Here is a 17,662-nt window from a genome sequence, read left to right as displayed (position 1 = left end):
AAAGGGATACTGTCATGGGAAAACATGTTTTTTCCAAACGCATCAGTTAATAGTGCTGCTCCAGCAGAATTCTGCACTGAAATCTGTTTTTCAAAAGAGCAAAGATTTTTTTTTAATTAAATTTTCAAATCTGACATGGGGCTAGTCATATTGTCAGTTTCCCAGCTGCCCCCAGTCATGTGACTTGTGCTCTGATAAACTTCAGTCACTCTTTAACTGCTGTACTGCAAGTTGGAGTGATACCCCCCCCCAGCAGCCGTTAGAACAATGGGAAGGTAACCAGAAAGCAGTTCCCTGACACAAAATAAAAGCTCTGTGTTAGATCTAAAAACAACACTCAATAATAAGAGCCAAGTCCCACTGAGACTGATTCAGTTACATTAAGTAGGAGAAATAACAGCCTGCCAGAAAGTAGTTCCATCCTAAAGTGCACACACAAGTCACATGACTGGGGGCAGCTGGGAAACTGTCAATATGTCTAGCCCCATGTCAGATTTCAGGATTGAATATAAAAAATATATTTGCTCTTTTGAGAATTGGATTTTAGTGCAGAATTCTGCTGGAGCAGCACTATTAACTGATGTGTTTTGGAAAAAACATGTTTTCCCATGACATTCCTTTAACTGTAAAGGCTTGTACATTTGCCTAGTGTATATTAAGCTGAAGCATGCTTTTCCCTCTGCCACTTAGACATCTTTGGAAGGGAGACCAGAATCACCAACTTTTTTTTGAGATGTAAACATGAAGCAGGACTCAAGCTTGGTGCTGTGTAAATATGGAGTGAGACCAAACCTGATACTCCCTTTCACTAACATTCTGTCAGGAGGGTAAAACTAAGCTTCAGTGCTATACACAGGATGGATGTAAAGATGCCTGTTTGTGTATGAGCCCTGTTTAAAGAAATACTTTGGGATGTGAATGTCAATCCTCATGGTAGTTTAACTATGAACAACAACCTCCAGTCAGCCAGCTGAGGATTCTGGAAGCTGTAACTCACAACAGTTCAAGGGTTTTCAGACTGATATCCCAACCTTAAAATCGCTGATATTCTTTGAAATACAATACACTTCACTTTAGGGTTATGCATGTGAGGATACCAATGGAGAGTCCAAATACAAAGACTTGGCTTATGGTGGTGAACCATGGGGCTATGTAAGAGATTAGTTGCCCGTGATAAACTGCAATCTCCTGTGAATGCTTTCCCATTGGCAATAATGTAAATCCCCATGGGAAAACATATGTGGTGCTTCATTTTTTCTGTAGTAGTCTGAAGTTGCAATGAAACCTCGGCCTACTTCCTAACTAATTTACTAGTGAACCATCATTTGAAGATTTAGAAAGTTGCTACTGTTAGGACTCCACCTTTTCTTCTTATATTTACAGGTAGAAAAATCCCAGTAAAAGACAACTTTAGACATTCTGAAATGAATCAGAGAGGTATCAGAAAAAGTAAAAGGGAGAGCATTTAAAGGAGAAGGACAGCTACAAAAGCACTTATTGCCAATAGATTAGTCACAGTAGTGCAAGATATAATACTAAATTTATTCTGCAGAATGCTTTACCATACCTGAGTAAACAGGTCTAGAAGCTCTCTCTGTTTGTTAAGGATAGCAACAGCCATATTAGCTTGGTCTGACATCACTTCCTGCCTGAGTCTCTCCCTGCTCACTCATATCTCTGGGCTCAGATTACAGCAGGGAGGGGGGAGAGAGAGGCACAAACTGAGCATGCTCAAGCCTTAACCCTGGAGGTATATGCTGAAAACAGGAAGTCTGATACAGAAGCCCATGGGTACACAAAAGAAGGAAAGAAATGCAGTGTTTCTTTTGACAAAGGACTTAGAGCAGAATTACTTTGAGGGTTTACTAGTGTATTTATATAGACCTTTGTGATAAATGGAGTGAGACCAAACCTGTTATGCTTAACACATGAAAGCATAAATGAGTAAATAAATAAGCCTGCCACAGTATAATGGGAATGAGGTAGCAGGACAACTTAAGTCTGAATTTGGTTTCATTTGTTTGCCATCATCTTGTAAACGTCAACAGTACCTGATGATGTCTCTGCACCATACAATAATTCACCATGTGGAAACCACCATGAAACTTTCTAAGGTTTCGAGCAATGAGTGATGTTTTATCGTATTGTTTGAAATTGCCAAAAGCATCCTCACATATTTAGCAGCATTCGTCAGTGTAAATGCAAAGTATACTACTTAACAATAAAGAGAATTAATTTTCATTTACTTTAAGTACAGTCTATTTTTGTGCCTAAAAGCCTTCCCTGCAATGTAAGAGCATCCAAGGATAAAACAATTCAAACTGTGGCTCTGCAAATGCAAGGCTGTTAGAGAATCCTGGAATCTGAAGCGACAAGATCACAAGATGAAGATCCCCATTTAATACAGGCTGCGCATAAGGCCAGTTTAGGGTTATTTGCATAAATTAATATGTGTGCCGGCAATAGGGGATGTAGAACTCACAGTCTAATTCCACTGTTTTTAGTATTAATATTTTAAAATGAATAAGTAAAATAATGTTATTTAAAATAATGTTAGTGTAGTTGACTACAGAAATCTTTAAAAATGGAGGTTAACAAATATTGTGCATATTGAGTGAGTTACTATACAAGGTAGGGCAGAGTTGCAGAATAATAAATTCTGCTGATTTCCTTGCCCACTGCAATCCCAGTTGAAAAGCTGAATTTAGTGACTAGAAGGATCTTATTTTGAGGCCTAATCAATAAACTACTAATACCAGTGAGGAAAAAGAGTGAGTGTGGAAAATCAGAACATTTACATTTTCTGTGTTCTCTTTCTGAAACTGGCTGAAATAACTTAGCAGATGTAGTGTATAACCCTTTAACCCACAGCTGCAGGGCTGCATTGCAGAGGATGAACTGCAGGGATCCATGGCAGTACAGGTGGCAATGTGTATTTGAAGATGTGCTTCTTCTTATTTGTTTTCTATGAGAGTCTGGACCTTGTATACCAAATCTTGAGCAAGCTTCAGGATGTGCTTTATATTGTGCCTCTCAGCCATCTCTAAAGCAAGCAAACAAACAAAGTGTTACTAATATTATATGTGGTTTCATTTGAAGAACACACAGGGTTACTGCTATGTTCCTGTCAATGACAGGAACTGTATTGTTTTTACTTAAAAAGAAGCACAAATTCCCCAACCTGATTGGCATTACCAGATGGCTCTGAAACTTCAGCTAAGCTTATTTGATCAGAACATGGACAGACCATTGTGTTACATCATCCTAAACATATTTTTATTTAGTCTGGCATATATAGATACAAATCATTTGAATTTTCTCTTTTTGGGTTGCAAGTACAATATGGACTTTGATCAAACATCTAAGCACTGACTTTTCAAAATGAAGGCAGAGTCCATTCATTTAACAAATATAGTGCACACATCTGTGGGCCAACAATCGGAGGGCCACATAAGATACCCTACCATATAATATTTGGGTCCACTACAGTCAGCCATGGCATGTTATTGCTCAGCCTGATCTTCTCTAAAATTAATATATGAGTGACCTATGATTGGACTGTACCTTTTGCCCATTTTGTAGGCTGGAAAGAGGTATGTGTGTACCATGACAAACCCCAGAAAGTCTAAATCCACCACTACATTACCAGAAGGAAATATACTGGTACCAGAGTAGAGATATCACTTTTGGAAAATGAGCCAAATAATAAATCTCTAAAATGTATCTATATGAACAGTGTAAACCCAAGAATTCAGTAACCATACAGTATATACTGTACACACAAGATTGAAGTGCTGTACTTGTCAGCATATAGGCCCAATTATAGGGTCATTGTAATTGCAGATATATAAAGTTTTTGCAGCACATTGAACACGTTGAAAAGTGCTTACATTTAGTTTATTGGCTCATAGCAAAGACTTTTCAGCTTATTCAGTGTGCTGCAGTATGAAGCTACAAGACAAGTGTTTTTATATAGGTCATGATATGACTGTCGATATACATGCCATGACAATTTCAGATGAGGTGATCTAAACTGCCTAAATCTGCACATATATAGGGTCAATTAGTTGCTGACTCTGTATAGAGAAGTCAGTAACGAGATACTGACACCAGATAATAACCTTTTTTATATCCATCATATTCATAACATTGTCTTTGCATACTATTTATAATTTCGCCATAAAAGTATTTGCCAGATGCTTTTACATTACCTTCCTTACCCCCATGTTCCTCTATGAGGGGGCTGCCATATTTGTGCAGCAGGAGTCTGTTAGCATTAGAAACTCTGACAGGTTGAGAAGGGGCAGTCAGGTTGACAAAACAGGAACTTCAAGTAACAGTTACTTACAAAAGCAAAACTATCAGTAAAAAACGATCATGACCTATAGGTAAGCTTTAATGTAGATTAATATTTTGAAAATAATTTTTTTAGTGTCAGTATTATTTTAAGCATTATTGGCTTGTGTATAGCCAATTTTAAGATAGGAGGATATATCATTTGCTCATATTTTATTATGTAAATACTTACCATTAAAGAATTTGATTATATCTGTAAAGTCCATATTGTTTTCAAGAATAATATCCCGGTAAACCTCCACTAAAGCTAAGGCAATGAATAAGACAAAATGGGCAGAGGAGACATGCTTGGCTGCCCAAATGGTCTCCCAAACTGAGAAGACATCATCGTATACCAATTCTGTTAATGAAAAAAGATAGATTAACCATTACTTTAAAAGTATGTGAATATGGAACATAATAAATAATAATAATAAACATGCCAATTCAGTGACTTGAATTAAGACATTATGGTCCAGCAAATCTGACTGTTCTCTATAGGTTGATCTAAATGAAGGAAAACAATTCCCATTCAATACATAGTCTAGGGTCCTGCAGCGGGTCGGGTATCCGCGGGTTACTCGCAAAAACCTGTGGTACCCTGTGGGTTGCAGGTAGAAGTTTCGGGAGTGGGTATAGACGTGGGTCTGCGGTTCTCCGGGTTTGCAGGTCGTGTGTCGGGTTGCGGGTCTTCTCAATAGCGAGTTTTACTCCTTTTTTTCTGAGCACTTCCTGTTTTACTCTTTTTTTTCTGATTACGCCTACTTCTAATGATGGCACTTCCGGTTTACAATGACAGCACTTTTGTGTCTTGATGGTCAGCTGGTTCGCGGATCGGGTTGCGGATAAGGTACTTGCGGATTGGGTAGCAGGTCCAGCAGGTAAGTATGCGGGTTGCGGGTTCAGGTCGGGTTTAAAAAATTGGTTCTGCGCAGGACTCTAATATATTCCTGTTGCTCTGTGAACAAACGTGTACTATATACTGTATGCTGATTGCTGTTTATTATTATTACTATTTAGGTTTTCCCAAACACACAACATGTTAAACAGAAATACAGTAAACATAATACATAATCTCCTTTTATTGTTATGACCATAACTTGTCATGGATGTGCTAAATACAGAGCTGCATGTAATAATAAAAGCACAACATGCACACACATTAGCTCAAGCTAACCATCAGAAAGAAAAGCAAATGTTCTTTTCATTTCTTAGACAAAAAGGCCCTAAAAAAAACCTTTATATGTTGCTACAAAGTAAGCAGCTACTATTGTCAATAATGAAATAAGGTTTATTGAATAAGCTGTTTGTCATTTGAGTGAGAAGCCAGACTGTGCTTAACGTCTGGCCTGTAACATTTCTGACATAATCCACAAATGTAAAATTATTCATTTCCAACAGCGAAAGTCTTTGCAAAGAAATCTTTCTTTCTATTTAGGGAACTACTGTATGTTAAAGTTATATAGTGTGCCTGTAATAGGTAAAGGTTGCAATTTGTCACAATTTGAAGCATATTGTGCCAGCTCAAAGTATCAGTGCTGATTTAGAGAGTAATAAGCACCTACCCCGTTTGAAGTCAAGAAGGAACCAGCGATAACAGAAGTAGAAATGAGTGTAGTCACCATTTTGATGCATAAGTTCAAAAAGTTCTGAATCCAAAATCTGCCAAGAAAGAGTATATATATGAAGTCAGCGTTAGTTACAAACAATAATATTCTTTCTTTCCCTGTGGCTTGATGGAAAAGGTATTCAGAATTCTGAATTGTGAAAGCCAGCAGGATGACTGGTGAAATGTCTTAAAGAAAAAAAACACAGCAAGTCCAGTTGATTTGACTTATTTTTACAGATATACCATGACCTAAATCAGGGGTCCCCAACCTTTTTTACCTGTGAACCACATTCAAAAATAAAAAGAGTTGGGGAGCAACAAAGGCATGCAAAAACTTCCTGGGATGCAAAACAAGGGCTGTGATTGCCTATTTGTTAGCCCCTATGTGAACTGGCAGCCTACAGGAGGCTCTGTTTGGCAGTACATCTGTTTTTTATGCAACCAAAACTTTAAATTATAAAATAAGCAGCTGCTTTGAGGTGACTGGGAGCAACATCCAAGGCGTTGGTGAGCAACATGATGCTCGTGAGCTACTGGTTGGGGATCAATGACCTGAATGAATGAGAATCTTAAACATATTGGTGGAAAAGGATTTTAAAAGTAAAACTCTATGGCAGTCACCAGCGGAAATCTACTAGGCATTTAAATATCTGTGTTGAAATTTATGGCACAATTGTCTGAGGAGGGGGGGGGCTGGTTTTATGATCCCATAAAATAGTAATGTCTGCATGAGTTTCACTAGAGTTAATGAAAGTGAATGTCCAAATCACCCTAACCAGGTTGTTTTCTCTGCTTTACTACTTTTCGAATCTTCCCCCACAGAAGCCATGTTGCAATATCTTGCATTGATGAAATCTAATGAGATTGGAACAGACAGTCTGCAAGTTTGGGTATATGGCTCTAAGGGGCAGATTTATTAAGGGTCAAATTGAAAATCCAAAATTTTTTTAAGGTCAAAACTCTCAAAATTGACTAGGGAATTATCCAAAAAAAATACGAATTCGATTTTCGAGATATAAAAAAAAGTTACATGAATTTGAAATTCGACCCTTGATAAATGTGCCTCTAAGTGTAAGATTACCTGGGGGGCAGCATGGACATCCGCGCCTCCCATTTTGCGCTCCTTCTGCCACTCGCGCTTGTCCTTTTATTTTAGCGCGGCACATGCCGTAATTCCACATGGCATGAAATTCAAATATTAAAAGACGCCGTGCTCTATTTAACTTCCCAACATAGGTTCTGTTTTGTAAGTTCCTGGGTGCAATTTCTGGATTGGTTTTTATGTCCTCTGCCTGTTCTTGACTATGTTTTTAGATTCTGATTTGATACCACGCTGCTCTCTCGGACTGTCTTCTGACTACACTCTGCTTCATCCCTGTTCCTTCTGTGTATGCTCTGGTTCCCTTGCCTGCCCAGAACCTGCCTCCTTTTGTGTATCTGGGCTGACTTCCCCCTTGTGTGTGCACATGCAGGCTGATCGAATTCAGATCAATGGAGTAGAGGTAAGGAGCAGATCCACTTCTCTCAAAAATAAGCAGGCTGAGAGCAAGTGAGCCTGGGTGCCCACAACCTTCATTTTTAGGCTTTATCTGTGATATTAAACACATGGTTCTGAGTTGGCCACACGGACATTAAGGAGCGATTTGCATGTCACCTCAGTTTTGGTTTTAAAGTGGTTGTTCACCTTTAAATCAACTTACAGTATGATGTAGAAAGTGATATTCTGAGACAATCTGTAATTGGTTTTCTTTTTTATCATTTGTGGGGGTTTTTAATAGGCAACTTTTTTATTGATTTTGTTTAAACAAGGGGTGAATTGGAAGAAGAGGTGGGGGGAGTAAGGGTGGAGATTGAATGGAGGTTTTTTAGGTGACTGTTGCTGGAAATTCTAGCCATGGGTTCCATATTTTCTTGAACTTTTGTGGGCATCCTCTGGCTAAGTATGTTAGTCTATAAAGTTCCAGTTGAGAGTTTACCAGCTTTATCCATTTGCTGAGAGTAGGGGGTGAAGGCCCCATCCAGTGCAGGGCCACAGTTTTCTGTGTGTAAAACAACATAGCTCTCATAAGTGATCTGGATGCAATTGTGGGTAGTAAGGAGTCCACCAGGCCCAAGAGGTATGTGATTGGGGTAAAGAAAGTTTGTCAGATAAGAATCTCATGACTTGTCAAAATCTCTGGATATCTGCGCAGTTTCAAAGTAGGTGGATGAAGTCGGCTTCAGGTCCATTGCAGTGAAGGCATCTGGAGTGTTCAGAGCAACCCCATTAGTTTCTTAGGTTTTAGATATGTTTGGTGTATGATTTAAAATTTAATTAGTCTATCTCTCGTGCTTATCAATGGGGTATAGTGATTTTCCTCCACCTCCTCCCAGTCATCTGGGTCCAAGTGGAGACCACTTGCTTCCCAAGTTTAACTCTGTGTCTAGGATCATACTTTTGGGATGTGAGTGCTGCATATGTTTGGAAAGAATTTTCAGTTTATCTGGGGCAGAGATTATGGTCTCCCCTGCAGTGTACTGTATGGGGTGAGTACCTTTCTGAAACTGTATGTGATAGAGGTGTCTAATTTATATGTAACTGAACACTGACAGGTCCACCAGGGCAGGTAGTTGCTGGAATTGCTCATGGGTTTTTAGGGATCCTGCTTATGGTAAATGCTGAAGTTGTAACCCCTGCCCTTGCCCAATGAGCTCCACTTTCAAAGGAAACAAAGTTGTTCAGGAGAGTATTGTGTCAGGTGAGATTGCGTTTTTTACGTTTAAAATGTCCCAGACTTTTTTGGTGGCATTTAAGAGGTGAATCAGGGGAGGTAAGCATTTGCTAGTTCTGTAAAAAGCATGGCAAAGTGATTCAATGGAGCCGAAATAGTAAAAAAAAAATAGAAATGTACGTATATCTAGAAGTTTGGGGACTAACTGGCAAATGATTATTTGTGGTTTCTAAGTTATTTAGCTTTTTATTCAGCAGCTCTTCAGTTTGCAATTTCAGCCATCTCGTTGCTAGGGTCCAAATTACCCTAGCAACCACACATTGATTTGAATAAGAGACTGGAATATGAATAGTAGAGGCCTGAGTAGAATTATAAATAACAAAAAGTAGCAATAACTACATTTGTAGACTTACAGAGCATTTGTTTTTAGATGGGGGTCAGTGATCCCCATTTGAAAGTTAGGAGGCAAATAATGCAAAAACTATAAAAAAAGAAAAAATTAAGACCACTTAAAAATCTGCTTAGAATTAGCCATTCTATAACATACTAAAAGTAAACACGAAGGTGAACCACCCCTTTAAGTTAGTGCTATGTGTATAGCATGAGGCATGAGATTACCTTATGATATCAAAAAGAGTTCCACTGCATATTTTGCATTATGAAGGGCTCTTTGACTGCTTTTAGCCCTTTTCACATTAACATGGTTCGGTTCCCTGCTTTACTCTATTTTTACTTGATATAATGGATTAGACTTTTTGATACATTTCCTATTCTGTGCAAGTATCTGCGGCCACTGGCTCATACCTGAATCAGAGATCTCATGTTGGCAAAGTGGGTGTCCATGGCACCTCCATGAGGAAAATTCTGGTTCATCCTCTTCATCAATTCAGTAAAACAGCTGAAGGCCTTTGCCTCTGCACAGAAATGATTGTGGAGTCATATTGATTAATAACTCTACAGCACAAAAAACAAATCTCTAAGGGGCAGATTTATTAAAGCATGAGATTATAACTCGCCACTGAAAAACTCACCCACTTTCTATTTATTCCTATGGGATATTTTAGAAGTGTATTTATCAATGGAAAGTTAAGGGGCAGATTTATCAAAGTGTGTGATTAGAACTCACCACAGAAAACTCACTCACTTTCCATTCATTCCTATGGGATTTTTAAAAGCATATTTATCAAATACTAAAAATCCCATAGGAATGAATAGAAAGTGAGTGAGTGTTTCTGTGGTGAGTTCTAATCTCCCATTTTGATACAACTGTCCCTAAGTCTCAGTTACATTAAAGGGAACCAAGACAAAACAAGCTGTATAATAAAAGTCCTTTTGAAAGTATCAGTCTATCATTTATTTTACATAATATAGGGAAAACACTTTTGATGTGCTAGCAGTTCTGATCTTATGTAAACTGACACTTTTCAGTCAATCCTCCCTCTAATACAGGGGTCCCCAACCTTTTTTACTCGTGAGCCACATTTAAATGTAAAAAAGACTTGGAGAGCAACACAAACATGAAAAAGTCCATGGGGATGCCAAATAAGGGCTGTGATTGGCTATGTGGTCACCCCTAGGTGTACTGGCAGCCTAAAGGAGGGTCTGTTTGGCAGTACACCTGGTTTTTATACAACCAAAACTTGCCTCCAAGCCAGAAATTCAAAAATAAGCAACTGCATTGAGGCCACTGGGAGCAACATCCAAGGGGTTGGTGAGCAACATGTTGCTCGCGAGCTACTGGTTGGGGACCACTGCTCTAATACATATAAGAGTAGCATTACACTATACATTCAAGTAGCTTCAGAAAGGCAATGGAATGCAACAATGCTTACTAAGATGAAAAAAAACTTTGAGAATAAAGAAAGTCATACCATCATCTAGTATCACCAAGAGAGGAGCCAGGAGATCACACATGCCTTGAACATATCCTATCTCAATGTGCTGCCAGACATAGCTAGGAAATATAATAGGTGCTATTAGCAATGCAATACATTCCACTATAAGGATAAAAAAAATGTTGAGACACGTAACTGAGTATAACTTGAGTAACTTGATATTTTCGAGGCCCATTTATCAAAGGTTGAATTTAGAATTTGTGTGAGTTTTTTTAATTTGAATATACTCACAATTCAAGTGGAAGGTTATTTAAGAAAAAAAATTGAATGTCTAATATTCGATCAAATAGTTCCGACCCGAAAATTCGAATCGGATTCGATTGGTAGGAATCGAGTTTTTCTCCCGAAAAAAAACCCTCGAATGTCAGGAAGGCTATTAACATCTCCAAATGGCTCAACGGACCTCTGCTATTGAATTGTACATGAACTCTGCAGGTTTTAGGTGGTGCGTATTTGATTTAGGATTGTTTCCATGGTCAAGGTGTAATATATCTCACATTCTAATTTACATTCAAACAGAGGGATTAAAATTCAAATGTGTGAATTTGGACAGGATATTACTATTATTTTAGTGAACACTGAATTTACACACAGTTTTGCCACTTTGAAAGAGATTGATAGCAATTATCAAAGCAAAATAGCAATATTCAGTAACACATGTTTTTGATCACTGAAGCCAGCTCAGGGACAACAATTGCGATCAAAATGCCATTCCCTTTATTGATTCTGGTGACTGAAAAAATGGCTGCTCTGTGGCACACTGCTGTTACTGACACAGCTTGGCAGTAAGGTAGACAGCATTTTGTGATATTATTAGGGTTGTATGTTCTATATAGATGCCTGAAGGCCTATTCCTATGGCAGCTTTAGGGTGAAGACACACACACAGCTACTAGTAGCAGCTACGTGTCATGGCTACAAAATAGACAAATGTGATAACTGGCTTTACTAAGGCACTATGGGGGGGTTATTTATCAAAGTCCAATTTTTTTCTGGTCGGACTTTTAAAGGGGAAAAACACAATCTTTTCATAGAAACAAAAATTCAGATTTATTAAACTCAGATGGTGTCAAAAGTCTGAATGAACCTGCCGAGTTCATGCAGAAGTTAATGGCAGTTGTTCTGTTTATATCCTGATCTGTGCTGTGTTTTGTTAAAAAATCTGAATATTTTGTGGTTTTCAGTCAAAAAGTTAGAACAGCGACAAATCTGAAAAATTCGTACAATTCTGTATAATCCACAGAAACGCTGTCTACCTTACAAGTAGCTGCCACTAGTAGCCCTGTGTGTCTTCACACTTAAGGAAGTGAATATATAAATTAAGTGAATATATATATTAAGAAAAATAATGAAAGAATCCCTTCAGTCCACTGCCAGACACTTGCGGCTAAATACAGAGACTGCGCTGAAGGGTTGGGGAAATTCTCCTATCGTTCACATTTGGCACATAGGCAGAGCATGTGAACATTTCTACTGCTGATGCACCATATTGATGACCACATCAGATTCTGCAGTTCCAATCATTCAGGGTGCTAGCCCAACATGAATGAAACTATTGAAAGGTGGTTATACCTCTATAACTATTATGCCGCAATATATAGGGGCCGATTCACTAACTTCGAGTGAAGGATTCAAAGTAAAAAAATTTCGAATTTCGAAGTGTTTTTTGGGCTATTTCGACCTTCGCCTACGACTTTGAATCTATCGATACTATTCGACCATTTTATAGTCGAAGTACTGTCTCTTTAAGAAAAAACTTTGACCCCCTAGTTCGCCATCTAAAAGCTACCAAACTCAATGTTAGCCTATGGGGAAGGTCCCCATAGGCTTTCCTAAGTTTTTTTGATCGAAGGATATTCCTTCGATAGTTGGATTTAAATCCTTTGAATCGTTCGATTCGAAGGATTTAATCTTTCGATCGAACTATTTGCGCTAAAATCCTTTGACTTCGATATTCGAAGTCGAAGGATTTTAATTCCCAGTCGAATATCGAGGGCTAATTAACCCTTGATATTCGACCCTTGGTGAATCGGCCCCATAGTGTCTAAAGTAGCCCCTATTGTAAAATATAAGGATATTATCACCAAGGAGTCACCAAGTAGTTCCGTGACCATATAAAAGTATGATGCCGAAGGCCGAGTGCTGTTATGCTGGATATGGAACCCCAATGTTACTTCTAATATCCTCATATTTTCCAACAAGGGGTACTTTATTCATTATAATAGACAAGTTTTAGTAATTCATGTGACACAAATGACTTCACTACGCTCCATTTATAACTGATGAAAACACTAAGAGACATTTATAAGGATATCATTTACAGAATATTAGTGGCTTTTGTGTACTATAATGCTATAATGCAACAGAAAAATATTATGCTTGATGAAGAGTATATTTATGTACCAATACCCTAATACAAATGGCAAAGCTACATATTCAGCAGTATATCAGGTAAAATGCATACCTCAAAAAATAGAACAAACCATGTTAGCTAACTTCCTCCTATAGCGTTAGGATTCAAACTAATATCTCTTTCATAAGCGTTAAGCTTTGGACTATGTTATACACCTGCACATGACATTGCGTAGCTTCTCCAGGTTGGCTGGTGTGAAATACCAGTAGTTCCGGTCACATCTCTGCACATCCTTTTCAATGCGATGTAGATTTATGGTGTACATGTCCAAGAGTTCTTGCTATGAATGAGCAGAAAATGCAGATTTCAAAAACTGGTGCAAAAATAAACACAACTGACATTAACAAAGTGCCATGTAGCTTTAAAGCTCCATTGCTCCACATTGGCAGGGACTAATTAAAAAAACAAACAAATCAATTAAATACTTTTACATCAAGAATCTCTATGATCAAGGGGAGTCAAGACAGACATCCCCTAACGTATGGAAAATCCTTTGCGGGTAATGGATTCAAGTTTTGACACATTAAGTAGGAACATAACCTAAAAAGTCCCTCGGAGGCTACTCCCTCTGTAAAATCCTCACTGTTGACAAGAAGCGATTAGGGTCAAAACTGAAGAACCCCATTTTAATCAGGCTTTCTTAGACACTTGGGGCCCATTTACTAAAGAGTGAATTTTCTCTTCGCCTTATTTCACCAAAGTTCACTTACTCGCCAGGCGTATTTTCACAGCACATTTCCATATTTACTAAAAAGAAAGATTCTCCAGTATATTTCCCTATACAATCGTGGAGAAAAGTAGCATGGACAGGGCAATGTTGGTTGCAATTTAAAAGTGAAGCTGGTGGTGAAGTAGTATTTGGTGAAAAGGGTAATGTTTGCACTTTGATAAATTACCAGATTTTCGCTAGAGAATTTGCTGGCGAAAATTCACTGACGAAACGGTGCCAAAGTTCTCTAGCGCTGAGGTTTTTCACTAGCGAATTAACACCTTTTAGTAAATTGCCAAATTCGCAGCAAATTGTCATTTTGCCAAATTATCCCCAAAAAAAACAAAATCTGCCCCTTGATCTCCTTTCCTGAACCATGTGGATTGTAGGCACAGATCTCAAGTTTTGGGGTTTGATCAGTAGCGTTCGTTGAGGGGGGTGGTGCGTAACCCCCTCCGTACCGCCGCATTTTCAGCAGTGAACGGACTGCCGGGGGGCCCTGAGGGGGTGTGGGCCCTGGCCCGCTCGCACCCCCTGCTCCCCCGGTAGTTCCGCCACTGGGTTTGATCTGGCAACAGTTGTTCAATTTCATATTTCTCAGTCTGATATACTGTAGATTTTGCATATTACAATAGATGTCCACTGAGTAATGTTATGTATTGTTATTGTTTACTTTACTTTGTTGTTTTGGTCATCATGATTTCATTAATGATCCAACATTAGTGTCACAATCATATCAACTCCTTAACTCTTTAACATTGTTATGCACTTGATTTGGCTGTAATGAATCTGACAATATTCTGTGTGTCTTCTTGAAAACATTCAATAAAAACATTTGAAGTGCTAAAAAGTCCCTAGATATGGTGTATGCTGGTGCAGTTAGCAGAAGGCTCTCAATATGTTGCTAAAACTTTTTTGAAGTGTGCATTAATAAGCATAAAATATCATCAGAGCCTATAAATACAATATGTAGCAAATGCAAACTGGTATTTTATACTAACTGATACTTACTGAATATGTCACTCCTGTTGAAGAAACAGGAGACATCTCACACATCGTAGCATCAATGACCACCAATGAGTCAAGCTGTGGATACAAACTCTCCATCTCTGGTTCTTCAGACAAGTTATCTTCACTTTCAGCTAAGCTCTCTTTATCTGCTTCACGGTCCGGCCACGTTTCTATAACTGAGAGCACAGCTGTCTCCTTGTCTGGCAGGAGATCGTCTGTGCTATCAGTAATGGAAAGAAAATAATCTATGCTCTCATTAGCGGTCACCTCTCCATCCAAACTGTCCTGAATGGGAAGCACTTCTGCTGTCTTGTTATCTGGCAGAATAATATCTGAGGTGGTTTGTTTTTTTACCTCAGTAGCCCCCTGTTTCAAGTGCAAGTGCAGAGAGTTTTTGTTGGTCTCCAGAGAAGCATTGTCATCTGTGCTAAAGCTCTGTTCAGAATACCCAGAGGTAATGGAGAAATTTCGTGAAGAAGGATGACCTGAATCAGGAGAGCAGGTTCCATTAGCAATAGTTCCATTAGCAATCTTAGTAGGTTTGCTGTCCTCACTTCTGGCTTCTATTTGTTCTGCTTCTTCTACTGACTCAAACACCTGTGACAGAATTACACATACTGTATCTACTGAGATTTCACTGTGTAAAAAGCACTATAAAAACAAATTCAACTTATTAAATGAACATTAAAAACCAATGAAAGTGAACAACATCTAAGGGTAAGGCCACACGAGGAGATTCAGGGAGATTTTGTCGCCTGGCGACTAATCGCCTCGTCTTTTGAGCAACTATCTCCCTGAACTGCCTCAGCGTTTCCCCCATAGGCTACAATGAAAAGTCGCCTGCGCTAATGCACACACGGCGATGCGTTTTCAATAGTTGCCTGAAATTGCCTCACTGAGGCAACTTTGGGCAACTTTTGAAAACGCATCGCTGCGTGTGCATTAGTGCAGGCGACTTTTCATTGTAGCCTATGGGGAAAAACGCTGAGGCAGTTCAGGGAGATAGTTGCTCAAAAGAGGAGGCGATTAGTCGCCAGGCGACAAAATCTCCCTGAATCTCCTCGTGTGGACTAGCCCTTAAACTGTAAAATTTATCAGGTCTTGTTACCATTATCAAGTATTCCATGTCTCCTTTATTTGTCCATATCAGAACATAAAGACTCACTGAATGATATATGACAGCACAGTTCTAGGAGCTTATAGCAACCAATCAGCAAGTAGTATTTACTGGTCAGCTGGTTAAATGCAAACATCTTTCTTATTGGTTGCTATGCGTTACTGCACCAGAGCAAAAGTGTGCCTTTTATTACATACGGGGTATGGTCAGATGAACAACTGCTAATTACACATTATGCACAAATAGAAAGCAGCATGTTTCAATGCAGTATCTTCTTTTATAAAATAAATCCTTTATGCTTTTTTAAAAAAGGCAATTAAAATATATGTATTGTAGCTTTACAAGATTTCCATTTAAAGGAGAATTCAACTCTTTAACAAAAAAAACCCGTACCCCCCACCCCAAGTAGACCCCCCTCCCTCCTCCCCCCAGCCTAACTGCCCCCCGGGGAACTGTCCCATACTTTATGCTTAACCCTTGGCGCAGATTCTGGCATCGGAGTTCCACGCAGCCATCTTTCGGGTCTTCGGAAAGCTGAGTGGGAGATCAGCATGTCGCCACATGCGCAGTTGGAGCAATTTGCCAGTTTGTGCCGAAACTCACGAAAATTTCTGTAGCGCCAGAAGAAGACACGAAGACCCCGGAAGATAACTGCGTGGAACTCCAATGCCAGAATCTGCACCGAGGGGTAAGTATAAAGTATAGGCCATTTCACCGGGGGGGCAGTTAGGCTGGGGGGAGGAGGGTCTACTAGAGGTGGGGGGTACGTTTTTTTTGTTAAAGGGTTGACTTCTCCTTTAAACAAAGCTCTTTTACTTCAAAACCCTCAGGGGAAAAAATCTGACCATACCTGTGTACTTGTGCTGGAATCACTCTGCAAGCGAGCATGATTTTGGATTTCAGAGCTGCAGCTTTGAGAGGACTGTGTGAACAAAAACTCAATGAGTGCATGAATCAGAATATAACCCACACTGTTCTTTCATATTTGGTAACTGTTATTAAGTTTCCCATAAACAAAAACTTTTTCAATTGCTTTCCATCCATTTTTAAAGTTTAATATTTGTGTCTTTGGTGTTTCAGTCTGGCAGCTCAGTGATCCAGGAGCAGATTCTGAACTGTTACAATTGGATACATTTAGTGGATACATTAGTTGATACATTTCTCAGCAGTAGCTGTGGTATATTAGCAAGTATTATATCAATTCTAACAGCTGCCTTCAATGAAAGTCAGGGATTCTGCTCAGCAGGGACAAAGATATTGAACAAAAACAGATCAAAGTCCAACCAGGAAAAATCAGGGTTAAGTAAATCACTCTGAATTCTTCAAACTGTGAGTTGGCACATTTTTTTTATATTTGCCAATAACTTGCTGCCACTACTGGCTTAAGATAAGCATAACTTACACAAATAAGGCTAATGTATAGAATTTATCAAAAGAAAAAAATTTACTTTTGATAAAGCTGGAAACAATAAAGCTGCACTGCAAACATTACACAGAGCTTTCTTTTCACCTACAACCACATTTGATAATTCCAAAGGGTTTATTTAAAAACTTTGAATATATCAAAAACAAACAAATAACATCATTATTTATTTTAACACTCTAAACCTGTGGTAGTCCACTGAATTTAATGGGACAAATTAAAAATAGCAAATGTAACCTTGGGGAAAACAACACAGGTTTATTATGTGTTTTACAACACAGTTACTTTACGTATGAATTACGAAAGCTAATTATCTAAGTAATAATTACAGATAATGACAATAATCACATCAGAGATGAATTATGTTTTTTTCTTTGAATTCTATACATAACATAGGGAAAACAACACCGGTTTATTGTTTGTTTTACAACACAGTTATT

General features: G+C 38.6%; 1 protein-coding gene across 3 annotated transcripts in view; it reads right to left on the bottom strand.

The window, feature by feature from the left end:
• Window positions 1–1,775: 1,775 nt before the first annotated feature.
• LOC108707084 (small G protein signaling modulator 1) overlaps window positions 1,776–17,662 on the bottom strand; it is a 59,283-nt gene continuing 43,396 nt past the window's right edge. For all 3 annotated transcript variants that reach the window (XM_018244033.2, XM_041580262.1, XM_018244034.2), the window contains exons 18-25: window positions 16,650–16,721; window positions 14,683–15,279; window positions 13,118–13,242; window positions 10,527–10,609; window positions 9,460–9,569; window positions 5,901–5,997; window positions 4,529–4,696; window positions 1,776–3,043 (exon numbers count right to left, since the gene is read on the bottom strand). In XM_018244033.2, coding sequence (XP_018099522.1) covers window positions 2,955–3,043; window positions 4,529–4,696; window positions 5,901–5,997; window positions 9,460–9,569; window positions 10,527–10,609; window positions 13,118–13,242; window positions 14,683–15,279; window positions 16,650–16,721 — 1,341 coding nt within the window. In that variant the 3' untranslated portion in view covers window positions 1,776–2,954. The remainder of the gene's footprint in view (window positions 3,044–4,528; window positions 4,697–5,900; window positions 5,998–9,459; window positions 9,570–10,526; window positions 10,610–13,117; window positions 13,243–14,682; window positions 15,280–16,649; window positions 16,722–17,662) is intronic.

Source organism: Xenopus laevis, chromosome 1S, assembly GCF_017654675.1.
Source record: "Xenopus laevis strain J_2021 chromosome 1S, Xenopus_laevis_v10.1, whole genome shotgun sequence".
Classification (NCBI taxonomy): Eukaryota; Metazoa; Chordata; class Amphibia; order Anura; family Pipidae; genus Xenopus; species Xenopus laevis.
The sequence above is the reverse complement of the archived record's forward strand: the minus strand, read 5'-3'. Positions and strand labels throughout refer to the sequence as shown.